General features: G+C 38.6%; 2 protein-coding genes across 2 annotated transcripts in view; both read left to right on the top strand.

Annotated features, from left to right (window-relative positions):
* zgc:55461 (beta-tubulin family protein) overlaps window positions 1–27,651 on the top strand; it is a 178,049-nt gene that overhangs the window by 22,669 nt on the left and 127,729 nt on the right. The window lies entirely within an intron of this gene.
* Window positions 1,048–25,388, top strand: prkaa1 (protein kinase, AMP-activated, alpha 1 catalytic subunit). The gene is made up of 10 exons (XM_017460423.3): window positions 1,048–1,266; window positions 5,366–5,507; window positions 9,064–9,157; window positions 11,373–11,517; window positions 11,684–11,771; window positions 14,198–14,422; window positions 16,265–16,414; window positions 17,683–18,034; window positions 20,698–20,824; window positions 22,165–25,388. Exons 1-10 carry the CDS (start codon window positions 1,059–1,061, stop codon window positions 22,467–22,469), a joined length of 1,836 nt encoding a protein of 611 aa, XP_017315912.1. The 5' UTR covers window positions 1,048–1,058; the 3' UTR covers window positions 22,470–25,388.

The following is a 27,651-nucleotide window of genomic DNA, read 5'->3' as shown; positions in this document are numbered from 1 at the left end:
TGTGTTGAGTTATTTTGAGGGGACAGTAAATCTACACTGTTACACAAGCTGTACACTCACTACTTTACATTGTAGCAAAGCGTCATTTCTTCAGTGTTGTCACATGAAAAGATATAATCAAATATTTACAAAAATGTGAGGGGTGTACCATTTAGCCTTCCCTCAATTCTAACCTGTTTCCCTTTCCCTGCCACTGAAAAGCAGCCCCACACCATGATGCTTCCACCACCATGCTAAACCATAGTGATGGTATTTATTAGCTAGCTGATGTGCATTACCTGGTTTTTGCTAGACATAGCATTTGGAGTTCAGCCCAAAGTGTTCAATTTTTGTCTCACGAATTGGCTTCCATCAAGTGACTACAATAAATGTCTGATTGAAGGACTATTTCTGAGACGGCTGTCCTTCAAGCAGGTTCTCCCATCTCTATGAAGGACTTGTGAGGCTCTTTTAGAGTGATCATTGGGTTCTTGGTCACCTCTCCTTGAACAAGGCCCTACTGAGTTTAGCCAGATGCCAGCTCTATAAGGTCTATAGAGCGTTCCTTGGACTTCATGCTTTGATTTTTGGTCTGACATGCACCGTGAATTGTGTGATCTTGTGCACACAGGTGTGTGGCCACAGGTGGATAAGCTTTATCTTGAGACACATCTCAAGATAAAGTAAAAAGCCTGCACCTGAACTCAAGTTTAGTGAGCCAAGGGTCTGAATACTTATTTAAATAAGAGGTTTTAGTCTTTTTAATTTTTAATATAGCTCTAAAAACTTGTATTTTTCCTGCTCTGTCTTTATAAATTATTGTGTATAGATTAATGGCAAAAAGTAAATTGAATTCATTTGAAACGGTCTGAATACTTTCCAAACCCATTAATGTAGATGTAGTAAAAGTAACAGAGTAAACAAGAGGTTTTATGTTTTTTCGGGGGACTTTTATGCGTACCCGGAAGTAAGACGAGTTAAGGCCCTGTCCCAATTCTAACCCCTAAACCCTAAGGTCCGCCTTCAGGACCGCGTCAGAAAGCCTAGACTATAATGTGTGCGCACGTACGAGGGCGTACATGTGTGAAAATGAAAGGATTGGGACACAAGCGGTGTGCTTGCTGTGTGTCTCTCGCTATCGGTCTCCAGCACTGCGCCCGCCGCCTCAGGTAGGGCTCGTAAGTGGGAAGATGGCGACGGAGAAACATAAACATGAAGGCAGAGTGAAAATCGGACATTACATTCTCGGAGACACTCTAGGAGTGGGGACATTTGGGAAAGTTAAAGGTAATTTCTAGTGTAAATGATGTGCATGAGTTTTAATTGTACCGTTCGGCTTGATCAAACACCGAGTGCTACTTAAACTGGGAAACCAGCTAACGAATTAGCAGTGTAGCTAAGGCGTTTATTGCTTAATAGGTAGCATGTTAAGTCGATAGCTAACTTTGTTGCTACTCAACATAGTTCTTAATGCAGGTTAATTAGTCTCTGGTTAACTTCACGTTTCTAGAATTCTGTGCAGAAATACAAGGTTACCCCGTCTCGTTTGAGTAACTTGTATCGTTGCCAATAGCTTCAGTTAAGCTGTTGCCTCGGTGCGGTTACAGCTCGGTGCGGGCTAATAAAGCTAGCTCGCTCCCAGTGTACTCTGAAACTGTTGTAACCTGCAGTCGGATCTCTGTTTGCTAGCTGAAGTTTTCACCTCGTCAGCCTGGTCAGGACTCCGACCAGCACTAATGTATTTTAAGTCAACATGGACAACTTGGAACTAACAAATGTATTAGTTACTATTGTTTTTCTACACATATAGTGTGCTTTATCCCTGTAACACAAAGACTGTACGGCTGAAGCTTGAACTTGAAGCTGAACTTGAAGCTGTTCAAGTTAATGAGTGTCAGCTCTGCTAGTGGTCGACTCTTATTTATCTTCTATTACGCTAATTAGCAAAAATACCACAAGAAATACTATTTGTATTAGTATTAAAAATTATAACTAGGCATGAAGAACTGTCCTGCAATCCACACGGGGGAAAGTGGTCACGGTGGTGGTTGGTGTGTGTGTGTGTGTGTGTGTGTGTGTGTATATATATATATATATATATATATATATATATATATATATATATATATAGTTTTGAAACGTGCCTAATTTTCTTTTAAAACTCTCATACAATAGATTTACATGGCATCCAAGGTCAAAAAACACTTTAATGTGCTCATAATTTAAATTGAACCTTTTTCCTTCCGAAGTGTCACAAATGACTCGTTCAATGATTCGTTCTAAAGGATTCATTCTAAATTCCTCCTTTCAGAGAGCATACTCTGCTCTGATTGGTCAGATGTCACAGTCTGTTGTGATTGATCTACCTGTCAGTGTTTGAAAAGGAAACGCCCACGACCATAAGGAGTATCAGCTCCCTCTGTGTGCGAGCAGCCAATCAAGACGAGAGGCGGGTCTTGTTGAAACAAACCTACTTAAGTTAGTACAGGAAGTAAGTCTGGAATTACTAACGACTCGTTTCAGCTGTTCAGAATCGGTTCCTTCTTTTGGGAGTCAATAACTTCGTTTGTCGTGTGCTTTTTTTTTTTTTTTAAAAAAAAACAACTTTGCAGACTTTTTACATTCACAAACAGCTCTATAACACACTACTTGAAAGGTAATATTTGAAAAACCATAATAGGTGCACTTTAATGTTGTCACGTTTGCAGGCCCTGAGCTCTGATTGAGCTAATATGAAGCTGAGCAGGAACTCCTCATAATTCTCAACATAATCTTCATTATTAAATAATGACCTTCATTCCCCATCTTTTTGCATCAGTGAACTCCCAGCTTCACAGACGGAAAATAATAATTTTTGTTGTTTTCTGTGGAGTCAAATTACCACAGATTTGGGCCGAGCCACGTCATGCGACGTGATCAGCCAAAGCCCCCTTTGGTTCATGTGTATTAAACACGGGTAAAGCTACAAGGTCTCATTTACCAACAAACATCACTGCGAAAGACCATGCAAAACAATTTTGTACAATTGCCATTTTGCCAATTAAAGTCGTTTTCCACAAAAAACACAAATTTTGAGAAAAACCCACAGTACATTAAAGCATTTTTGGCCGCAGCAATCACAAAAAAAACTGCACAATCCTGTACGGACTGATGTATCTGTTTTAATAGAAAAAAACCTTCAAATCCAGTGAAGCGTCCGTCGCTGTAAATTGGGTCGTGTGTTTGTAGATGTTTCTTTATATATTAGAATTTGTGAATGAGGCTTTGTTTACCCAACAAGCCCTTTAATATTCACAAATGTCTTTGCAAGAATACGCCTCATTTTTTGCTTTCTCATGCTGACAAATGAAGATCTCCATCAGCTGGCTGTGTTTTAGTGTAGAACATACACTAGCCGAACATACAGGATCGCTAGTTGTTTACAGTTCTTTGTGTGCACCAACTTTCTGAATATAATTTCAGTGTCTGAAAAGTCCAAAATAAAAAATCCAGAAGTGGTTCTGCCGAGGAATCGGTCGGACTGGAGGCGGTTTACCCGAGTCGATGAGCCGCTCCACTGTGCTCGACTGGCTGCCAAGTTAATGTGTTACCTGAATCTTGCTCAGGTCAACAAATCGGCACTTTCTGTCTTTGCTCTCTTTTTGTTCTTTCACCGTTTCTGTTGATCTGTCTGTATTACCGATACAAAGTACCTGTTGTGCAGAATTTAAAGGCTTTTTTTGCTCGCTTCTCTATTACTATTGCAGTAACTTCTAAACCTTTTATCATGGGGATGTCTTAATATCCTATCAAAGAAATAGGTTTCGTCAGCTGTGTCTGACACGTTCATGTAATGCTCATTCAGTGAATGGAGTAATGGATTTGCTGTCTTACAAATGGATTTCCGGATTATTGGAATAAAACTCGCTGCTGTCGAAGACTGTTATTATGCTGCCTTCCGAGTGGCACTCTCTCAGTACAGATATGCTGCCTTTGTAGACAGCGTTTTCCCAAATAATGCAGTGGTAGTGATGATAACAGTGTGCTGAAAATGATGGTATATTGTCTAACTGGTTGTTGCCACATGCCTAGTTGTGAAGAAACAGCACTTCCTGTCTGCCTGTTGAACGTTAGATACTTTTTAGTTGAGTCTAACATGAGTCTGAAACCGCTTTTTTGCTAAACTCTATGGTTAAAAGACCTTTCATGTGGAGGGAAAAGGGGATCTGAATGCTAGTATGTTGTTAATGGCACAGTTTATTTTCATATATTTTAACAATGCTCAATCAGTTTTCAAGTTAATAAATTATTATTCATTCTTTTTCTCGTGCCGATTCTCATATGAAGCTTTAAGGACATGCTGCACTACATGAGTTCTACAATGATGTACACTTTATAGCCAAAGGTATGTGGACATCACACCCATATGTGGTTCTTTCCCAAACCATTGCCACAAAGTTGGAAACACAGTTATATAGGATGTCTTTTATATGTTGTAGTGTTACAGTTTTCCTTCACTGGGTTTAAGAGGCTCAAACCTGTTCATACATGACAATTCCATGGTGGGAGTGGAAGAACTTGACTGACCTCCAGAGAGTCCTGACTTTAACCCCACTGAACACCTTCAGGATTAATTGGAATGCTGACTGCACCCCAGGCCTCCTCGCCTGACGTTAATGCCTGACCTCACTAATGCCCCCGAGGCTGAATGAGCACAAATCCCCACAGCCAGGCTGCAACATCTAGTGGAAAGTCTTCCGAGAAGAGTGGAGTTTATTATAACAGTAAAGGGAGACTAAATCTGGAATGGGATGTTCAGCAAGCACATATGGGTGTGATGGTCAGGTGTCCACAAACTTTTGGCCTTGTAGTGTACAATATGTAGAAGATCTGGAAGTCATAAGCGATACTTCTTTTATTACTGTAGATAAATAAATTAAATTAAACCGATAAATAAAATGAACAGGAAAAAAAAATTCTATCACAAACAAAATTTAGTGTGTTTTGTGTGTGTGTGTATAAAGTATGATTTTAAATAAAAGACAACTTAGAAAATGTAAGGGTGGAATATGAATGCATGTCTGCCAAGTTTATGCTGTCGGAGGGGGGGGAGTGCAGTGCAGTAAGTGCAGCATATATCAGCGTGGATTGAAAAGCTTGTTGAAATGGAAGTGTGATGAAGAATCTGTTACATGTGATGAACTCTGACTTCAGAATGATGTGCCAGGATTGGCCTGTTGCCTCCATGTGATGCTCCATGTTGAAGAAAGCAAAACAGTTTTACCTTTTATGGTTTGCGCGATATGAATACATTTGTCCACGGTTTCTCACATGAGTTTTGTTTTATGTCCTTATTGTTAATTATGTCTTTAAATGAAATGTGTAAACAATCTGTGTTTCCTTGTAGTGGGCCAGCATGAATTGACCAAGCATCAGGTAGCCGTGAAGATCCTGAACAGGCAGAAGATCCGCAGTCTGGATGTAGTGGGCAAGATTCGCCGTGAGATTCAGAACCTCAAGCTCTTCAGACACCCACACATAATTAAACTGTAAGTAGCAGCGATAGTACTGTTCACTGCTCAGTAAAGTTGAGATAGGACGGTAATATTTTAATTTTATCTAAATGCTTTTCATTTTGTCATGTCCTTGTCTGTGTATTATATTCACATAAAAAATAGATAAGAACCTAGATGGATTAACTTCGCTTTTTATGATTTCAAGGAAAACGTCACACACGTAGTGAGCTATTCAATACAATTCATGCTCCATAATTGACGAGGTTTAATAAATCAAGCCTTGCCTCTTGTCCCAGATCACACACTGACATTGTCTTGCATCTTTTCCCTCACTTTCAGCCTCCACCTCTCACACCCTCTGACTCCCTTGCTTAGTCACATTATGTTTCCTCTTTCACCGTTTCCTTATTGCACTCAGACTCACTCAATGCTCCTTCAGGGTTTGGTGTGTAAGAAATGGGCTAGGTTGTTGTTGAACTCTAACTCGGTCTGTTCGAGAGGCTTTGTCAGAGTTGTTTTCATGGTTGTGTATTTCCGCAGTCGGCTCCCCCGTGACCAAAGTAGCATTTTTCTCATGGTTCTTCTAATGAGGCGCAAAAGCCGCACATATAATTACAGAAGACTGAGGAGGGCCAGGATTTGCTTTTTACCCTTAGTCGGGCTTGAGAAAGCAGCTTGAACCAACCGGCTAATGGTTGATTCAATACTGTGCTTTTTCCAAAATACAGATTTACATATCAGGGGTGGACAAATAATAAATTTGGTAGTTAACAAGTAAAAGCATTAATGTGCCATGCAGTCGCATGTTTTGGTTGCCTGGAAAGCTGAACAGGTTAAACAGTATCAAACTATTTAATGCCATAATAAGGTATGGTGAGCTAGTTACCAAATTAAGTGCACTGATGCAGAATAAGGGAAAAGAGAGAAGGTAAGAAATTTTTATATAAGATAGATATATAGCTTCAAGTGAAGTTTCTAAATTTGTCCTGGATTTTTTTTTTATTTACCTCTGATTTATAGAGAAATCAAGCCCAATACTTTCCATCAGCTGAGACTCCTTGCAGGGTGTTTTACTGTTCATATAACCAGTGTCTGTATTAATCTATAAATACACACACACACACACACACAGACAGGACCATTCACACCTAGAAATTCCATGAAACCCATAACACAACAATCCTTAATAGTGACAATGACTCTTTGCCCTGTTTGTTTTATTATTAGTAGTATTAGTATTATTATTAGTATTCTATCATTTATATGATCTGTCCAAACTATACACTGGAGATCACTACAGATACTCAATTGACTATGTTACGAATGAACTTGGACTTGCACAAAACCAAAATTTATGTATTTATGAACATTCTGTTAAGTTTGTTGTTAAGAAACAGTTTAAAAGCGTTTTTTTTTTTTTTTTTTTTTTTTTTTTTTTTTTTTAATGAATCATTATTATTATTTTTAGCTGTAGTGGAAATTTGATTTGTGTTTTCTGACTGAAAACACTTGCCGTTGAAAAAAATAAAACGTACAATGTGAGCACAATTTTTTCATGCCGTATTTTCTAGCATCAGTTATGTTAACTAGATTCTAGTTTGTTTTGGAAACAGCCTGCAAGTCTGCGGATAGTTATGCATTTAAATTCCCTACAGAGTTCTCAGGAGAGCACAGTACATGGTCTAGTATGGTCATACTTAGCCATCTGAGTCGTTTAATGCATTCAGGTGAGAGAAAGTATTTGTATTACTTCTAATATCAGATTCCATGCAAACATGCTTATGTCTTTTTCTTCCATTGCTAGTTTTACACTGCTCCGTTTCTCATTTAGTATGCTTATGTAGGCAGGTATATGTATCTTAGCAGGTCATATGTTGTCCACTCACCTTATCTACCCTTTATGCATCCAGACTGTTTTCACTGTTGTGTAGCTGAATTTTATTTGTATAATTGCCATAAGATTCTGTTTAATTTTGTACATATTTAACATGTACTGATTTAGCAGTCTTTGTGTTTATTTACCATATAACTTATGCAGGAATTTTACATACAGCCATAACATTAAACCCACTGACAGATGAAGTGAATAACGTTGTTTATCTCGTGGGACATATTAGGAACACGTAAACGGTCACTTCTCAAAGTTGATTTGTTGGAAGCAGGAAAAATGGGCAAGCGTAAGGGTCTGAGCAAATTTGACAAGGGCCAATTGTGATGTAATGGCTTGACGACTGGTTCAGAACATATCCAAAATGGCAGCTCTTTGGGGTGTTCCTTGCGTACAGTGGTTAGTACCTACCAAAAGAACTCCAAGGAAGGAGAACTGGTGAGAGGCTCCTCTTCCCTTTGGGGCTGTGTAGCTTCAGACTGGTCAGAGTGCCCTTGCTGACCCCTGTCCACTGCCAAAAGCAACTACTGTGGGTATGTGAGTATCAGAGCTGGATCGTGGTGCAATGGAAGAAGGTGGCCGTGTCTGTTGAATCACATTTTCTTTTACATCATGTGGATGGCCAGGTGCATGTGCGTCGCTTACCTGGGGAAGAGATGGCGCCAGTATGCACTAGAGGCCAACTGATTGATCAGTTTTGGCGATTAATTGGCACAGATAACAGATTGCTAGTTATAAGCAAAAATCCACACCAATAGTAAGTGAGAGTTTTTCTATCACTGACCAATTTAGTTATTACTTGACGTGTTCTTTGAATTTTTTATGTCTCCATATTTATTTGTTACTTGGAGTGCTACTTTTTGGTTCAGTTTGGATGTATATCTTTTATTTACTTTAGTATTTATTAATATTTAATATATAAGTATTTATAAAAGTACAGTACATTTTCATGCTACAGTCAGTACTGTTTATTCTTGTAATAAATTTCAGCAGTATTTTACTTTGAATATTTTCATTCCATTTCAATTTTAAAAACTATTGGTTGATTTAATCAGTTATTGGTAGGTACTGCCCAACTTGGTTATGGGTATTGGTAAAATCCACTATCGGTCGACCTCTAGTACGCACTATGGGAAGAAGGTATGCCGATGGAGGCGGTGTGATGCTCTGGGCAATGTTCTGCTGGGAAACCTTGGGTCCTGACATTCATGTGGATGTTTACACATACCACCTACCTAAACATTGTTGTAGACCAAGTACACTCCTTCATGGCAATGGTTTTCCCTAATAGCAGTGGCCTCTTTCAGCAGGAAAAATGCTCCCTACCACAGTACAAAAAATTGTTCAGGAATGGTTTGTGGAACATGACGACAAAGAGTTCAAGGTGTTGACTTGGCCTCCAAATTCCTCAGATCACAATCTAATCAAACATATGTGGGATGTGCTGGACCAACCAGTCAAATTCATGGAGGTCCCACATCACAACTTATAGGATTTAAAGGATCTGCTGCTAACGTCTTGGTCCTAGATTCCACAGTACGCCTTCAGAGGTCTTGTGAAGTCCACACCTTGACGGGTCGGAGCTATTTTGGCAGCACAAGGGGGACCTACATGATATTAGGCTGGTGGTTTTAATGTTATTTCTGACCTTTGTATATTCTCTAGAAAAAAATCTAAGTTCTTGCTTGTTTTTGATTTCAGGTACCAGGTGATTTGCACACCGACGGACATATTTATGGTTATGGAATATGTGTCTGGGGGAGAGCTCTTTGACTATATTTGCAAAAATGGAAAGGTATGACTTTCTTACTTATGTCCAACATAAGTCCAAAGTGAAAATTAAAAAAAGTTACCTAGATAAAAAACCTACCCATAATTTATACTCACACACATTTTATATATATATATATATATATATATATATATATATATATACACACATACATATACACACACATTATATATATATATATATATATATATATATATATATATATATATATATATATATATATATATATGTGTATGTGTGTGTGTGTGTATATATGTATGTGTGTGTGTGTGTATATATATGTGTATGTGTGTGTATATATATGTGTGTGTGTGTGTATATATATGTGTATATGTATAAATTAGGAGTAGGTTTTTTATCTAGGTAACTTTTATTTTCATTTTATTTATGAATGTATGCCATTACAAATTCAGTTTATTTATTTACATTGTCGTATGTCGTGTCCCCCCCCCCCCCCCCCCCCAAAATTTATTCTTGTGTATCTGTTTTTCTTTGTTTCTTTTCTGTATTTATTAATAATTTTTTTTATATGAGGAGGCTGTCAAACGAACGTCTCCTGCAACCGAGATTGACTCCGTAGATCCATACATGCCTTGCTCCAATGACACTGTTTTTAATATGCACTAACACTAATGGCTGCACACCAGCACGGAAAGCCAGAGAGTCAGGGCTGGTCTGTCAGATACTCTTTCATATGGAGGTTCTGGTCGATGGGTTGTTCCACTGTAGTGCACTCATACAGAGGTAGTGGTTAGTGGTGTGTAGGAAGTGGCCTATCCTCAGAAACATGTAGCATGACATGATTCTCATGTTACGCCTGTGCCAGCTTTTATGGTTTGGACATAGCATTTGATACCTGAAAATGACACTTTTCTGCTTTTCCAGCTAAAGCAGTGATCAGACCAAACGTTAAACATATTTGCCTGGTGGAATTCACTGAATGAGGGAAAGGACATGCCAACTTCACAGGTGGTTAACCATATCTAGGTGAACTTCGGACGTTTGTGAACCTTGTTCTTTTGCACCAATTGAAAACAGGATTGTGAGCCTGTGGTCTCTTATGGTGGTAATAAATATTGAGGTGCTGCTAATTAACACTCACAGCAGACCTATACCTTGCTGGTTTTTTTGGACACATATCTGTAGAAAAACTTTACTGCTACAGTCTCTTCAAAATAAAAATATGAATTTGGGTAACTGTATGCAATATGGTGCAATGTCCTTTTGCATTTATATTGAAGTAGTTGCTTAACAATTCTGGTGGTAATGTATTGGATGGCGTTGCTTTTTTTATTGTTGAGAAATTGCAGTCATAAGGGGAAATTACTAGCAAGAGGAAAAAATGTCAAGGATCTAAAACATAAGGGAAAGCAGTCAGATTTCACCATTACTTGGTAAAAACAAAAGACAACACTTCTTTTCTCACTTGCTATTTTACAGCAACGTTGAATGTCAGATTTATGAGAAATCCAGTGTAGAAGTAGAGGAGACAACAAATGTTGTGCTCAAGTTTCCAGAATGCAAAGCAGCTATACAATGCAGTTGTGGCTTGTTATGCCGGAGGTTTGGCTTGGTTAGTCACAGATCTAGGAAATGACCGGCCCAATGGTGTTGGCGGTGATATTAACATGAAAGTTGAAGCTTTGGAACCTGGTTTGTTTAAACAGTGTGCGCAGGTGAAGAAGTGAGAGAGCTGGAGAGACTAAATGATTAAACCACTGCTGCATCCCATCTTGCTCTCCTGCTGCCACTGGTGCTTTTCCATCACCAGCTTGTTTGGGCAGGGCCTCAGCGAGTTTTCTCAGAGATGAAGTGAGATCTAAATCCCACTACTGTTACCGTTACTGTTAACCAAAGTGAAAATAGACATGTCTATATAACAAGTTTAATAAAAAATGGTCAACTCACAACAGGAAATCACATGTTAATTAAAGTAAATCTGGGTGGATAATTTTAAATCCTTTTATTAATTTTTTTAAAAATATATTTTTCATTTGTCAAAATTTGTCCTTAACGGTTTTTGCTAACTAGCTACACTTTGCTAGCCAAGCTGCCTTTCAGGTTGGACCAAACTAGAAAATGCAGGCCATAACTACAGTATAGCTCTATGGCATATTGACGCATTGTTGCAGCAAGTACCACAATGAATATGCTCCATGACACTTCACATTGTTATAATCTTTTCATGAATTTGAAAAACTTGTGTTCTGCTTACCAGCTCGATGAAAAGGAGAGCCGACGTCTGTTCCAGCAGATAATTTCAGCAGTGGACTACTGCCACAGACACATGGTGGTACACCGAGACCTCAAGCCAGAGAATGTCCTCCTGGATGCTCATATGAATGCTAAAATCGCCGACTTTGGTTAGCAACAAAGCAGTTTTTTTTTATTTTTTTAAATGAATAAAAGGAACACAAATATGTAAATATTCAAGATCATTTAATAGTGTCTACAGTTTTTCCTTCCCATTTACTTTTAACAGCATTAAAAACTGATCATACGCTCAGTGCATGTGTGTTATTCGTGTAGGACTGTCAAATATGATGTCGGATGGGGAGTTCTTGCGTACCAGTTGTGGCTCCCCTAATTACGCAGCTCCTGAAGTCATCTCAGGGAGGTACAGTATTTTTTATTTACAGTATTTTACTCTTTTTAAATGGTAAATGGTGCTCTTATATAGTGCTTTTATCCAAAGCGCTTTACACTCTCATATTCACCCATTCACACTCGCACACCAATGGTAGCAGAGCTGTCATGCAAGGCGCTAACTTGCCATTGGGAGAAACTTGGGGTTCAGTGTCTTGCCCAAGGACACTTCGGCATGTGGATTCATGCGCGCCGGGAATCGAACCACCAACCCTACGATTAGTGGACAACCCGTTCTACCCAACTGAGTCACAGCTGCCCCTCTTTATCAAGTGAAACAAAACATATACACACAAAGACCTTCAAAGCCTGTCAGAAAATACAGGAAACCTTTTTATATATATATATATATATATATATATATATATATATATATATATATATATATATATATATTTGTGTATATATATGTATGTATGTATGTATGTATGTGTGTGTGTGTGTATATAATGTATATATGTGTGTATATGTATGTATGTGTGTGTGTGTGTGTGTGTGTGTGTATATATTAATTGCAGTATCTCAAGTGAGTACACCCCTCACATTTTTGTAAATATTTGATTATATCTTTTCATGTGACAACACTGAAGAAATGACACTTTGCTACAATGTAAAGTAGTGAGTGTACAGCTTGTGTAACAGTGTAAATTTGCTGTCCCCTCAAAATAACTCAATACACAGCCATTAATGTCTCAACATTAATCATTATGTCATTATATCATTAATGTCGCTGGCAACAAAAGTGAGTACACCCCTAAGTGAAAATGTCCAAATGTCCCAAAGTGTCAATACTTTTGTGGCCACCATTGTTTTCCAGCACTGTCTTAACCCTCTTGGGCATGGAGTTCACCAGAGCTTCACAGGTTGCCACTGGAGTCCTCTTCCACTCCTCCATGATGACATCACGGAGCTGGTGGATGTTAGAGACCTTGTGCTCCTCCACCTTCAGTTTGAGGATGCCCCACAGATGCTCAATAGGGTTTAGGTCTGGAGACATGCTTGGCCAGTTCATCAGCTTCACCCTCAGCTTCTTTAGCAAGGCAGTGGTCGTCTTGGAGGTGTGTTTGGGGTCGTTATCATGCTGGAAAACTGTCCTGCGGCCCAGTCTCCGAAGGGAGAGGATCATGCTCTGCTTCAGTATGTCACAGTACATGTTGGCATTCATAGTTCCCTCAGTGAACTGTGGCTCCCCAGTGCCGGCAGCACTCATGCAGCCCCAGACCATGACACTCCCACCACCATGCTTGACTGTAGGCAAGACACACTTGTCTTTGTACTCCTCACCTGGTTGCCGCCACACACGCTTGACACCATCTGAACCAAATAAGTTTATCTTGGTCTCATCAGACCACAGGACATGGTTCCAGTAATCCATGTCCTTAGTCTGCTTGTCTTCAGCAAACTGTTTGCGGGCTTTCTTGTGCATCATCTTTAGAAGAGGCTTCCTTCTGGGACGACAGCCATGCAGACCAATTTGATGCAGTGTGTGGCGTATGGTCTGAGCACTGACAGGCTGACCCCCACCCCTTCAACCTCTGCAGCAATGCTGGCAGCACTCATACGTCTATGTCCCAAACACAACCTCTGGATATGACGCTGAGCACGTGCACTCAACTTCTTTGGTCGACTATGGCGAGGCCTGTTCTGAGTGGAGCCTGTCCTGTTAAACTGCTGTATGGTCTTGGCCACCGTGCTGCAGCTCAGTGTCAGACCTTGTAACACTAACAAGTCACATTACACCAGGGAGGGAAGATGGCTAATTGGGGCCAATTTGGACATTTTCACTTAGGGGTGTACTCACTTTTGTTGCCAGTGGTTTAGACATTAATGGCTGTGTGTTGAGTTATTTTGAGGCGACAGCAAATTTACACTGTTACACAAGCTGTACACTCACTACTTTACATTGTAGCAAAGAGTCATTTCTTCAGTGTTGTCACATGAAAAGATATAATCAAATATTTACAAAAATGTGTACTCACTTTTGTGAGATACTGTATATATGCCAAAATGTTGGTAGGTTATGGTTTCCACCACAGTAATAATAATAATAAAAAAAAAAGGACCTCCAGGTCATATTTTTATGATTTTCGTTGTATTGTTTTTTTTTCTTCTTTTTTTTCTGCAGTTATATAAATAAATTCCTGCAACAGACCATATGCTACATGTTTTCCTTTCCTTGAAGAAGTGTTTTTTTTTGTTTTGTTTTGTTTTTTGGCAGAACTGTTCAATCCTTCTGTCCATTTTCTTTCGATGTGCTTATCTTTTTATTTCCATTATGTGACTGGTCTTGTTGCCCCTTTACTTTCATTCCTTTTATTCCATGAACATTTTTAGGTCTGTTATACTCATTCGGTTGTATCTTAGCTGATGTGTATGTTTTCATGTGTTTGTACTTAGGCTGTATGCAGGACCTGAGGTGGATATCTGGAGCAGTGGAGTGATCCTGTATGCTCTGCTGTGCGGGACGCTGCCCTTCGATGATGACCACGTGCCAACGCTCTTCAAGAAGATCTGTGATGGCATCTTCTTCACCCCACAGTACTTGAACCCTTCAGTTATCAGCCTTCTCAAGCACATGCTGCAGGTGGACCCTATGAAAAGAGCCACCATTAAAGAGATCCGGTGAGACCTCCCTCTTTTTCATACCCAAAACCACGTGCATTCACAGATGCACAGAACATTTTCTTCTTAAAATCCCAGGATATTGTTTTATTTAAGACATTATGTAGTACCTTGTATGGTTGTCAAAAGTACCTGTACTTTGGTTCCAAATCGGAACTAAAAGATAAAAAGTTGACGGTACCTGATTTTCATAAGTATCGGTACTACTGGGTCAACCCGGTACTGATGCACTGCCTGACAGGTAGTCAGTCGGTAACTTTTCATGGGTGCACTGTGCAACACGAAGAGCCAAAGCAGCAGCAGCTCCCCCAGTTACCATGGCTGTGTCCGAAGCCGCGTACTTACCTGCTATATCGTAGGTGAAATGCATGTATTTCTCGGATGCTCGTTTTCCACTTTTGGTGCTATTACCGCTAAGTGTGTAAAAGCCTCAGCCCCTAAAGTTTATGTGCGGATAGATTAACCGTGCTTTCAGGAAGAGCGGCTGCTTACCCGCAGTATTTATTCACTCAGTTCAAGCAGGTGAATTTAAAATGATGGTAGCGGTTGCATTATGAATGTTGTAGCATAGGTTAATTGGAGTGTATAATTGCAAGAAAATATCCTCGTTTTTGCTTACTTAATGGTTAGAATACGCACGTTTAAAGCTAATACTTTAAGAGTCCTTTTAAACATTTAATGCTTTAACTTTTATTGGGGTAAAATAAATGGGAGGACATGATGGGGTTTATTAATTGTACACACCAGAGGCTTTTTGATAAGCTATATATCTGAAATTTATGTGTTAGAAAATGATAGATGTGTGCCTAGCACGGTTTGTTTTTATCAGTCAGTCAGAAAAACCTTTCTACTCTTGTCTGGATAACTCTAGTAGCTTTAATAATTATACTTGAAGTACAGAATGTCATTTTTAAAAAAATAAGTTTTGTATTGATATTTAACTTGTATGTTAATAAAGTAGGCTGGTGTTTAATTAGCATATTTTTGTGTTTTGCTTTGGTATCGAGTACCGTGGAATTTTACTGGTATTGGTACTGAGTACTGAAATTTGGGTACCGTGACAACCCTAGTACCTTGAACATCTTGATGCAACGGCACATCTAACAGATAGTTACGAAAAATAGTTTGGGAAGCCTCTACTTGAGGCTACTGGATGTAATGGGTTCCCTTAAGAGTTTACGTACAGTACTGTGCAAACATCTGGGGTACCATTTTAGTATAAAATTTTGTTATAAGTAGATATTATTTTATAACTTCTGCATTATTGAGTCAGTGCCAAGACAAAGAACATTATTTTTCCAATTTTTTTTTTAATGCTAAAGGATAAATGGTTTTATGTGAGTAAATGTTTCAGACAAAAACACATAATTAAGGATTCTGATGATGTCTCCAGAGGAACTGTGGTAGATTCTCCAAGATGCTTTGGTAAAATGTACCAGTTAATTTCCTTACAAAACAGCACAAAGTGTACCTGAGACTACTGAGGGCAACTTTTGCACAGTACTGTAGTTTTTCCACCAGTGCTGGTTTTGATGGTTTAAGCTATTTGGTCACTGAATATATGGTAATATATAATGTTCATGTGTGTAAACTATAAAATAACATTAACACTACCTTTGATCTCAAAAACAAGATTTTTAAAAAACGTTTAACTGTATTGTCATTGTCACGTTTATTAACACGCATCTAAAGGAGGTCTGAAAAACTGCAGAGCAACAGATGGGCTACATTTCAGTATTTGCAGGTGTCTAGCAGAGATACTTAATAAACTGGCCATTATGTGTAGCTCCAAAGTATGTGTATGTGTCGTACTAGTTTGTCTTTCTATGTTCCTGTTCTTAGGGAGGACGAGTGGTTCAAACAGGAGCTACCCAAGTATCTATTTCCAGAGGATGCTTCGTACAGTACCACTATGATTGACGAAGAAGCGCTGAAGGAGGTCTGTGAGAAGTTTGAGTGCACAGAGGAGGAGGTGCTCAGCTGCCTTTACAGGTGTGTATGTTTAACATGGGGACTGGAGAAATTGGAATAAAATCAGAAATGTACACTCGCATAGCACTTTATTAGGAGCACTATTCTGGGTAGGGCCTCCCTTTGCTTGCAAAACAGCCACAAGTCTTAGTGGCACAGATTCCCCAAGATTTTGGAAACCTTCCTTTGGGATTCTGGTCTGTATTGACATGATTGCATCACACTTCCTGCAGATTTTTCAGGTGAACGTTCATGCTGCAAATCTCATTTTCTACCACATCCCAAAGGTGTTCTGTTTGATTCAGATCCAGTGACTGGGAAGGCAAATTAAGAACACTGAAATCACGGTCATGTTCATACAACCAGTTTGAGATGAATTTTGCTTTGTGACATGATGCATGCTGGAAGTCGCCATTAGAAGATGAGTAAATTGTGGCCATGACGGGATGTATATGGTCAGCAACAATACTCAAATAGGCTGTGGCATTCAGGTGATGATTTATTGGTATTAATGGGCCCAAAGTGTGCCAAGAAAGCATTCCCCACACCATTACACCACCTCCACCAGCCTGGACTGTTGACACAAGGCAGGTAGGGTCCATGGATTCATGCTGTTGGCATCCACTTCTGACCCTTCCATCTGTATGCCTCAGCAGAAATCGGGATTCATCAGACTGCACTGCGTTTTTTTTTTTTTTCAGTCTTCAACTGGCCAGTTTTGGTGAGCCTGTGCCCTCTGTATCCTCAGTTTTCTGTTCGTGGCTGACGGATATAGAACCTGATGTGGTCTTTTGTCCACCCGCCATTAGGTTTGACGTGTTGTGCATTCTGGAGATGCTTTTCTGCTTGCCCCAATTGTACAGAGTGGTTATGAGTTACTGTAGCCTTTCTGTCAGCTCAAACGGGTCTGGCCATTCTCTGTTGACTTCTGTCATCAACGAGGCGTTTCCGTTCACAGAACTGCCACTCACTGGATGTTTTTTCTTTATTGAATCGTTCTGTGTCATCTGTAGAAACTGCTATGTGTGAAAATCCCAGGAGATCACAATTTTCCACATTCTGATGCTTGATGTGAACGTTACTTGAATCTGCTGGCCTGTATCTGCATGATTTTATGCATTGCGCTGCTGCCACACGATTGGCTGATTAAATAATTGCATGAATGATTATGTGTACAGGTGTTCTTAATAAAGTACTAGGTGATTGTACATTATACAAGTAAACTATAGACTTTCGCTAAATGTCTTTGTCCATCCCATTCCCAATTTTTACCCTTGTTTTCTCTATAGTCAGAAAAACCAGGACCCTCTTGCGGTTGCCTACCATCTGATCATAGATAACCGGCGAATTATGAGTGAAGCCAAAGACTTCTACCTGGCCACAAGTCCTCCTGACTCCTTCCTTGATGATTTGCCTGCTCACCACTTTGCCAAGCCTCACCCGGAGCGAGTGCCATTCCTGGTGGCTGAAGCTCAACCACCGCGATCCCGTCATACTCTAGATGAACTCAACCCCCAAAAGTCCAAGCACCTGGGTGTTCGCCGTGCTAAGTGGCACTTAGGCATCCGCAGCCAGAGCAGGCCTAATGATATCATGAGCGAAGTATGCCGGGCCATGAAGCAGCTTGACTACGAGTGGAAGGTAAGGTGGAAGTTGGGGCTGGGGGGTGGAGTCAGTAGAACATCCTCAGATGGGATAGGAAGGTAAAAGTTCTTTCAAGGTTTTTGTATATTATTTGTCCCTAATGGACAACCACAGAAGAGTGAGAAAAGCTGTCAGCCAGTTTTTAATTTTTTTTTTTTTAAACATATATATATATATATATATATATATATATATATATATATATATATATATATATATATATATATATATATATATATAATATATATAATTAGATATTTTTTTTAGCTTGCTTTCCACTTACATTTAATGTTTCAAGCACTGCTTTGGGTTTTGCCTTTTTCGTGTATGCTATTTATCTAAAGCATTTGCTGATAGGACCCTGGATTCAACATTCTACTCCTGAAAGATTATGCAGAGTTGGACAGCATGATCTAATCGTTTTAGTAATGCCCAGGAAGTCTGTGTGCAGGGTTTTATTTTAGTAGAACAGTTCGCTGTTAGGTTTTTGTGTTGGGTGATGAATGAGTTGGTCAAATTTTAAAATGGTCTGCTGTTTCTGATCCAGGTGTTCACGTTTAGTTTTCAGTGCTTCTTTTAATAGCATGTGGTGGCACTTTACTAGGCGGACAATATTAACTGCTGTTTGACTGGCTAACGCTCTTAACTGATCAGGAAAAATAAATTGTCAGAATGAACTCTTGTGCTTTTATATGATTCAAGCTCTTCACATGTTCTGTCTCGCAGCCTCCACACAACTTTGAGACCAGCATTAAGTTTGCAAAACATATGCACTCACTGTCCACTTTAATAGAAACACCTGTACACCTGCACATTCCAAGGAGATCAGCAGTTTCTGGAATACTCAAACCAGCCCATCTGCCGCCAACAACCATGCCACAGTTAAAGTCACAGAGATTACTCTTTTTCCTCATTCTGATGTTTGATATGAACATTAACTGAAGGTTGACCTGTATTTGCATGATCTTATGCATTGTACTGCTACCACATGATTGGTTGATTGGATAACTGCACATATGAACAGGTGTACAGGTGTTGCTATTTAAGTGAACAGTGAGTACAGTCAAGTGAAAAAATTAAGTACTCCCCATGGAAATTATTAATAATACATATAAGTTTTAAAATTATTTATTTATTTACATATTTGAACAAGCAAACATTTGATCCTCTTTGAAATGGTGCCTATTAAAAGTTGATACACTATCAACTGATATAAAACTGACATAGTAATTTTCACAATTTAAGTTAACAAAAAACAGATCAGTACATGGAAAAAGTAAGTACACCCCTACATTTATCACACCTTCAAATCCATAAAATTAGAATCTGGTGTTCAAGATTGGGTGCCAGTGATTAGAACCTGCTTAGGGAGTGCAGGTGGAACTGGTCTTATTTATACCCCTCTCATATCTAGTGTCTGGTGTTCCCTTTGCTATTGAGGTGTGTGGTGTCATAATGCCAAGAACTAAAGAGTTCTATAAAGCCTTCAGAAAAAAAAGGTTCTTGATGCCTAGGAGTCTGGAAAGGTATTTAAAAAGATCTCCATTTAAAAAAAAAAAAAAAAAAAAAACAGAAAAAAATACATCATTCACTGTAAGGAAAATAATCTACAAATGGTGCAGATTTCAAACGACCGTCAATTTGTCCAGGACTGGCTGTCCCAGTAAATTCAGCCCAAGAGCAGACCATTTGATGCAAAAAGAAGTCTCTAAGAACCCCAAAATTTCGTCACAGGATCTGCTAATAAGTCTTGCAACTGTTGGTTACAAAGTGATTATACCTTCCTCTGGACAGCTGAATTCAAGACAGTTGTTTGGCCACAGTAACAGCAGACATGTTTGGTGCAGACCAAAGACAGCTTTTCAGGAGAAGCACCTCATACCAATCGTGAAGCACGATGGTGGAAATGTTATGGTTTGGGGTTGTTTTGCTGCATCAGGGACTGGACAGCTTGCATTCATTGATTCAACTATGAATGCAGCATCATATCAAAGAATGCTTGAAGATAATGTGAAGCCCTCTCTCCAGAAGTTGAACCAAAAGTGGACCTTTCAACAGGATAATGATCCTAAGCACACTAGCCAATCCACCTAGGAATGGCTCAAAAAGAAGAAATGGAGGGTTATAATTCCTGGATATGAATCCCATTCAAATGTTGTAGGGGGATTTGAAACGGACAGTACATGCAAGCAAACCTTCAAACATCTTTCAACTGAAAGAATATTGCATGGAAGATTGATCAGAAATTCCAGCAAGCCTGGTGGACTATTATGTGAAACGCCTTAAATAAATTATTTCTGCTAAAGGGGGCAATACTAGCTTCTGAGGCCAAGGGTGTACTTACTTTTTCCACAGAAGAATCACATCTATTGATATTTCTGTTGAATAAATGATTGAAAAAAGTGTTAATAGGCACAGTTTCAAAGATAATCAAATGTTTGCTTGTCCAAATATGTCAAAAAGCCAACAATTTAGATGGGATGTACTTATTTTTTAACACGACTGTATATTTTTACGAGTGCTACACATTCTGACAAGACAAGATGGATGAGTCCTGATCATTTTTAACATTAGTACATTAACATGATGGTGGTAGTCAGTAGTATAAAGTGGGATTAAAATACTGGTATGAGAAACTGGATTATTTTGTGTGGTTCCAGGTTGTTAATCCCTATTATCTACGCGTGCGGAGGAAGAACCCAGTTACAGGCCTGCAAACCAAGATGAGCCTGCAGCTTTACCAAGTGGACAGCAGGACCTATCTACTGGACTTCAGGAGCATAGATGGTAATGCAGGCAGCTCTAGAAAAAAGAATCATTATTATTGAATTGAGCTGTTTTATATTGTTCATCATGAAGTATTCGCAAAGAAGGTTTCTATTCTATGTAGAAAAAGGTTTGCAGGTGCTTGAAGTAGGCGATGGAAATGTAACATTTTACACATTGACAGCTTTTTCCATTTGAATTTAACAGAGTAATTGTGTGTTATGGGAAATTTAGAGAAAAGCTGTAGTGCAAATATCTTTTTGACGACAGTTACACATTAATTAAGTGACGTGATTAGCTTTCCATTTTCCAACTCAACTCTCCGACTAAGCAGCTAGACTGAAGAGGAGACAAGAATCTTTCTCTTCTTAATTCTAGAAAATATAAATGTTTATATATGATGGAAAATGTAAGATTTAAGACATTTTAAAATTCCTACAGTTTGGCATAACCATGTGATTCATTTCTGTATTGTCATCTGTTGATCTTGAATTTGGAGATTAGCTCTGTTAGGATTTGTGATCTTCGGGTTATGGTTATTAAGGAGAGATAAAGCGAAGATATACACACAAACTGTGCCCTTGCCCCACCAAACACTTCGCACACCAAGGCCTTGGGAGAGTTTGCCAAATGACGCACAGACACACACACAATTCGAATGGGAACAGCTCTCTTTTATTCAAGGAAAGGCAGTGTATATATCATGCTTGACCCACAACCGAGACGATGGGTTAACTATTAATTGGCTAGGCAGAAGGGCATATTTGCATTTAACTTGAAGTATATCAACATGAGAGGAATACCTCCATATATGGTATTCAGGAAGTCATGGAATGTTATTTGGGAAGTTATGTAAATGCATGCAAATGGTATTCGGGGAGACAAAGGAATGCGCAAATGGTGAGGGGCTTTACCTGTCTGTACCTGGTTGGGAAGAGTTACAGAGGCACAAAGTGGAAAAGATGATCAGAAGAGAACAGAGAGGGAAGAGTGTTCACAGTAAACTTATCAAGCTCGGAAAGAATAATAAGAAACAGATCAATATCTAAACTACATTCTGTCCAGTTCTGTTTAGTCACCCTACTATTCTACGATGGAAATATCAGGGAAACCTAAACAAAATAAAACATTAATGGTGATCTTTTTTTATGGCATTGTGTCAAACATGACCTTTCTGTTGCAAAGGTCAGTTTAATGGAAGCAAGCAAGTTTTTTTGGCTTGTGTTCTGTGCATAAAATGTTAACACAGGGGAAAACTCATCGTTTTAAATGTATTCAGTCTGTGTTCATATTTAATTTGTGTTTAACACCCCTTTTTAATTTTTTATTTTATTTATTTATTTATTTTTTATACACTTTAGACGATATTTTGGAGACGAAGTCAGGTACTGCCACGCCACATCGCTCTGGCTCGGTTGGCAACTACCGGACTACCCTAAAGAACGATAAGAGCGAGAGGAATGGATCGGAAGAGGGGATAAAGGGTGAAAGCTCAGCCCCCTCCACACCCCCAGTGGGTGGGGCTAGACAGGCCGAGGGCTCTCTCGCTTCTTCACTGACATCCTCAGTTGACTCGGCAGGGGGAGAGACATGCCCACGGCCCGGCAGTCACACCATCGAGTTCTTCGAGATGTGTGCTAACCTCATCAAGCTGCTGGCACGATAACTTGCCGTTGCTCTCATGCCTTTTTTTCTCACTTTCCTCTTTTGTCTTTCTGCCCCTCTTTTACTTCTTGGGCTTTCTACCTCTTTGTCTTTCCATCTCCACCAGACTCTTTTTCTTTTCTCTCTCTCTCTCTCTCTCTCTCTCTCTCTCTCTCTCTCTCTCTCTCTCTCTCTCTCTCTCTCCCCCCCCCTCCCCCTCCTTCTTGCTCGCTCTCTCTCTCTCTCTCTCTCTCTCTCTCTCTCTCTCTCTCTCTCTCTCTCTCTCTCTCTTTCTCTCTCTGAGTGTCTTTAGAGCAATAAGCATGCAAGCAGACGTCTCACGGCTCCATGAATCCCACACGCACAAACAAGCTGACTGGTCTGTGGTATTGCTACGGTCCGTTTGTTTGGTTGGTGGATGAGGAGGTGAAGGTAGAGAAATGGAATGCATGTTTTTCATGCCACAGGCAAGAAGTCCAAAAGATTGTCTAGCCACTTTATACTAACTATAGAATATTCTTTTAGAGCTGGTTTTACAATTGTTTATCGATGGGCATGTTGGCCCGTGGTTGAGGTGTTGAAATGTCTGCACGCTGAATTGTTATACACTGAGCTAGCTGTACTGTATATAAGGGCACCACAAAGAGAGAGCGAATGAGGCAGAATGCAGTTTTGCACAGGTTTTTCTTCACATGCTTCTGCTGACGGCCAATGTTATAAAGAAGCAAGTAATTCCAGGAAGGGGCCATCTTAATGAATGAACATGTAATGACAAGGGCCAACTTTGATCCAGTGGGTAGTGGGTAATGTAGGGGTTCATTAATGAGTGGGCCAGTTTTAACTTGTTCTTTCTAAGGAAGTGCAATGACCCTTCCTCTAACCATTTTCATAGATAAGAAAATAAAATGTCTTTTTTTTGATGTAAACTTCATTGATTTTTTTAAGTTCAGATTTTTTTTTTCCTCTTCACGTCATATTAGACTTCTGTGCATTGCTCTTATTTTACACACAGATATAAGTATATACAGAATAAAAAAGGCATTTGAATATATATTTATCAGTGCTTTATGGGATGGTATTTTTTATTGAAATGATAATGGACTGAAAGATTCCTTTTAACAGGTGGTTGTTGATTACAATTTTTTTGTGATGTTTTATTTCATACACTGCTTCATCTATTTTAAAAACAAAATTTTAATTGTAGATGTTTTACAAAAACTTGAACAGCTTGAAAAATAATTACATATGAAATTGACTGAATTCAGCTTCTACTTTCAACCAAGGACCCCCAGAGACTAAAATATGTATTAAAGAGGAAATTGTTGGAAAAATGTTCTTTTGAGGAAATAGAATGGACTTCTGACTTGACTGCTTTAAATTGCTTTGTTAAAAGTATTGGTACAGAATTTAAAATTGTATGCCTAGGAGCGATTTCAGCCATATCCATCAACACGAAACTCGGAGGGAAAATGTAGAAATGATAGACTGGTGTGTTTACACCCAAGATTAGTCAGTTGCTGGTGGGAGGTCCATGCTGACTATAGTACTTATACAGTGCCAGAACAAAAGTATCTTTGAGAATGTTTAATGCAAAATATACTGCATTACTGATTTAACCATAACTGAAAACGTGAGCAGCTATGGTCTGTATTTATTTCTGTGTGACAGTGCAAATATAGATTTTGGTGTTTTTAAAATTGGAGAAAGCACATTCCGTGTGTCTGTTCTTGCTGAAGTGCCCTAAGGATAAGTAAATAAAAAATATATATTTAAAAAAATGTACATAGAGTTTGGGCCTATAGATTTCAAAAATTGAGTATTTTGTGGTGATTCCTGATCTTGTTGTGCTCTATTGTCCGATCATTAAACTTATTTTCCAAGATCTAGTAATTCACATAAGTTATACAGTCCTTCAAACTCAGAACAGTATCATTTAAAATATAATGCCATGAAAAGCTGGTATTTATCGTTGTAGGTTTTATTCAAAGCATTATACCTCATTTCAGACTTTCCCTATTAGTAAATTTTTTTTTATTCTCTATTTCTAAAGCAGTATAGTGCAGTATGGATCACTGTATTTCCCAGCCTTAGGAATATCTGAAAAATCTAAAATATACTAAACGCTGATATACAATCGATAACGACACACACAAAGTATTTAAATTCCTTCCAATCAAGGTTTTTTTTTCTTTTTTTCTTTTTCTGTTCCTGTCTCAAACATGTATTAATTTGTTACAGTCAGGTGTCTGAAGGGACGTTCAGCCCTAATATAATCCATTCGGCTTTTATCCATAATTTTTATTATAATAATTTAGAACTTTTAATAGGCACATATCTATCCCAGTGGATCTGTATTTCAGCAGTGACATGAAAGCGCCTCATGGTGGTACACTGCGACTGTGCTGCAATCTCACTTTAATATCACTATTATTGGGTTTCATTGTCTCAAAGCTTAAAAAGTTGCATGATCCCAAAGTTAGGTGGCATGTCGTGATTTTTCATTATAATTTTTTTTGTAGGTTTTTTTGAAGTTATATTTCCATATTATTTGAACTCCTTGCACTGAAAATCAATCATGAAAATTCATGCGAGACATGATCTGCAGCCATAAAAGACAAATCTAAACTAGCCTGTAAGATTTTATTTTGGTCATTTGTAACATCATAAACAATTCATCCTTGTTTTTGCAAAGGGAGAATCATACCGTCTGATTAGGGTCTGTGTTATGATTTCTGATGTAGCAGATTTTTCCACATGCTGTGTTTACTATCTGCTGCAGTACTCAGGTGGGGAACATCTGGTGGCTTTGTCTTAACTGCTTCAAAGACACTGTTAAAAATAAGATTGCTTGTTTTGGGAAGTGAGGTTGGCCAGTGTCAAATTCCTGATTGTATTTAAAGGACATTTTCCATTCATTTGCCTAATAAAGTCCTAAATGGCATCAACTGCTTTTGTTCTTTTATTAACGTTAAAAATATTGTAAATGTAGGTGCCAAAGTTTGGGATTGGTGCCAGTGTTTAACAAATAAAAATGTAGCAATTTAAATTTGATATATGAATGTCTGATTCAGTAATATGTCAATCATTTTATATGAATATGGTATGCAAGACAGTCCTGAATTTTGGCTCATTCTCTCCACTATTTACGAGAGTCCGATTTAAAAATAAATCAATAAATTTCTTCACAAAAGTGTTGTGGTGTGCTCTATAGGGTATAGAAATATGGAGCTGGGTAGCTGCCAGAACTATTTAAATATAAATTTTGTATATTTGAATTATATGCTTGTCCCATTAAGCATTTTTTTTTTCTATGTTGTATTTATAAAGTTACATCTGTGTACCTATGTTTTGAAATTGCTAGGGGTAGAAGTTTAGACCTAAAAAATTCAGAACCCTAAGTAAAATTTTCAGAAAGGTGGATTTTAAATATTAAAAACCATAAATCAGTGGTCACTAACCCTGTTATAATAAATTGTGTATTGATACCAATGGTCACCAACCCTGTACCTGGAGAGCCACCTTCCTGCAGGTTTCTCTAACCAAAATCTAACACACCTGTTTTAGTTGATCAAGAACATCTTAAGGTAATGATTAGATGGTCAGGTGGGCACGATTATGGTTGGATCTTAAGTCTTCAGGAAGGGAGATCTCCAGGAACAGGGTTGGTGACCATTGGTATCGATACACAATTTACTACGAATAAGAACCTACACAAATCAATAGCGCTCTCATTCCACGTCACTTTCTTTTCAAATGACAGCCCAGATTTAATTAGAAAGTTTGTTGGAGTATTGTTTAGCAATTGATTATCAACAGGGTAATGAAGGACTAGACAAGCTAGCAGAGAACAAGTTTGTGAAATTCTTCCAAACACAGAGGACAGAGACTGCAGTGCTGTTTAAGTCCACTAGATGTCCTCAGCGTATTAAGTATTTGTCAGGATTAGTTCAGCCTACAGAAGAAGCTTGTAAAATGGCGTGCTGATAGACTGTAACAAATGTGTCAGCATCATGTAACATTTGTATTGATGTAAAATGTAAAAACAAAAAAACAAAAACAACAACAATAATAATTGTATTGAGTATTGTTTAGGCTGATGTGAGGAGGCTATTCGAAAGCAGGCTTTTGAATGGGCTTCGTCTGAACACATGCACTTAAATACACCCAATGTGATTCACCCTGACTGTTCATGTGTTATATCCTATAGCCTGCAAATTCCGGTAGTGTCACCTTTTGCATTAGATGTAGTAGTGTAGTGCATCGTTAGTCTTCTTTTGTAGGTTGAACTAATACAAACAGAAATATTTAATACGCTGAGGACATCTAGTGGACTTAAACAGCACTGCAGTCTCTGTCCTCTGTGTTTGGAAGAATTTCACCAACTTTTTCTTTGCCAGCTTGTCTAATCCTTCATTGCCCTGCTGACAAACAATTGCTAAACAAAACTACAACACACTTTTCTAATTAAATCTGGACTTTAATGTGAACAGAAAGTGACGTGGAGTGAGAGCGCTATTCATTTGTGCAGATTGTTATTCGTAGTAAAATGTGTAGGAAAAACACGAGTCATTTCGTTACTTTTGACGTTTACTCAGTTTATAAATGATTAAAACATCTTGTGATTATGATGTGTACGTTCGGTTGCTGTTTTAAGGCGACTATCTTCAAATGCGCGTTCCCGCGACGGCTGCGGTGCGCACACACGTGCACAATCAGTATGCACTACATAGCACTCTGAATGAGTTAGAGCACTGATGCACGTGTAAAGTTTTTATTTATTTATTTATTTATTTATTTATTTTTATAAATGTCTTTCTTTTAACAGGGCTGAAATGTTGTCTTGTGTATTTTGGAAGGGTTTCTTGTACAGGGCGGAAAAGGTATGAGGTTTTTGTCTCGATGCCGGATGTACATATATTTTTACTTGGACAATAAATGCTGCAATAAGTGTACGTCGAACATACCTGCAACGTTTAGACATCTCCATCAACTAATAAAACAAACATAATGATTTGGAATACTGGACACTTGATCACAGGCAGTTTCCTCCCCAAATGATGTACACGTACTTAAAAAGCCTGTTTGTAAGTTTTACATACATGGTGTGTGTGTGCATTCATATATACAGTATATGTGCATATACTGCATACTGTATATATGAGCTCTGAGTCTTCTCCTATAATGCCTGATGAGGTTGGAGAATA

Source organism: Ictalurus punctatus, chromosome 28 (genome assembly GCF_001660625.3).
Source record: "Ictalurus punctatus breed USDA103 chromosome 28, Coco_2.0, whole genome shotgun sequence".
Lineage (NCBI taxonomy): Eukaryota > Metazoa > Chordata > Actinopteri > Siluriformes > Ictaluridae > Ictalurus > Ictalurus punctatus.
The sequence above is the reverse complement of the archived record's forward strand: the minus strand, read 5'-3'. Positions and strand labels throughout refer to the sequence as shown.

Excerpts from the sequence above, each read along its gene's own strand:
- prkaa1 (XM_017460423.3), top strand. The coding sequence starts at position 1,059 with ATGTGTGAAAATGAAAGGATTGGGACACAAGCGGTGTGCTTGCTGTGT. Across the intron at positions 14,423-16,264 it reads GCCACCATTAAAGAGATCCG|GGAGGACGAGTGGTTCAAAC; the intron begins GTGAGACCTCCC and ends TCCTGTTCTTAG. Across the intron at positions 18,035-20,697 it reads AGCTTGACTACGAGTGGAAG|GTTGTTAATCCCTATTATCT; the intron begins GTAAGGTGGAAG and ends GTGTGGTTCCAG.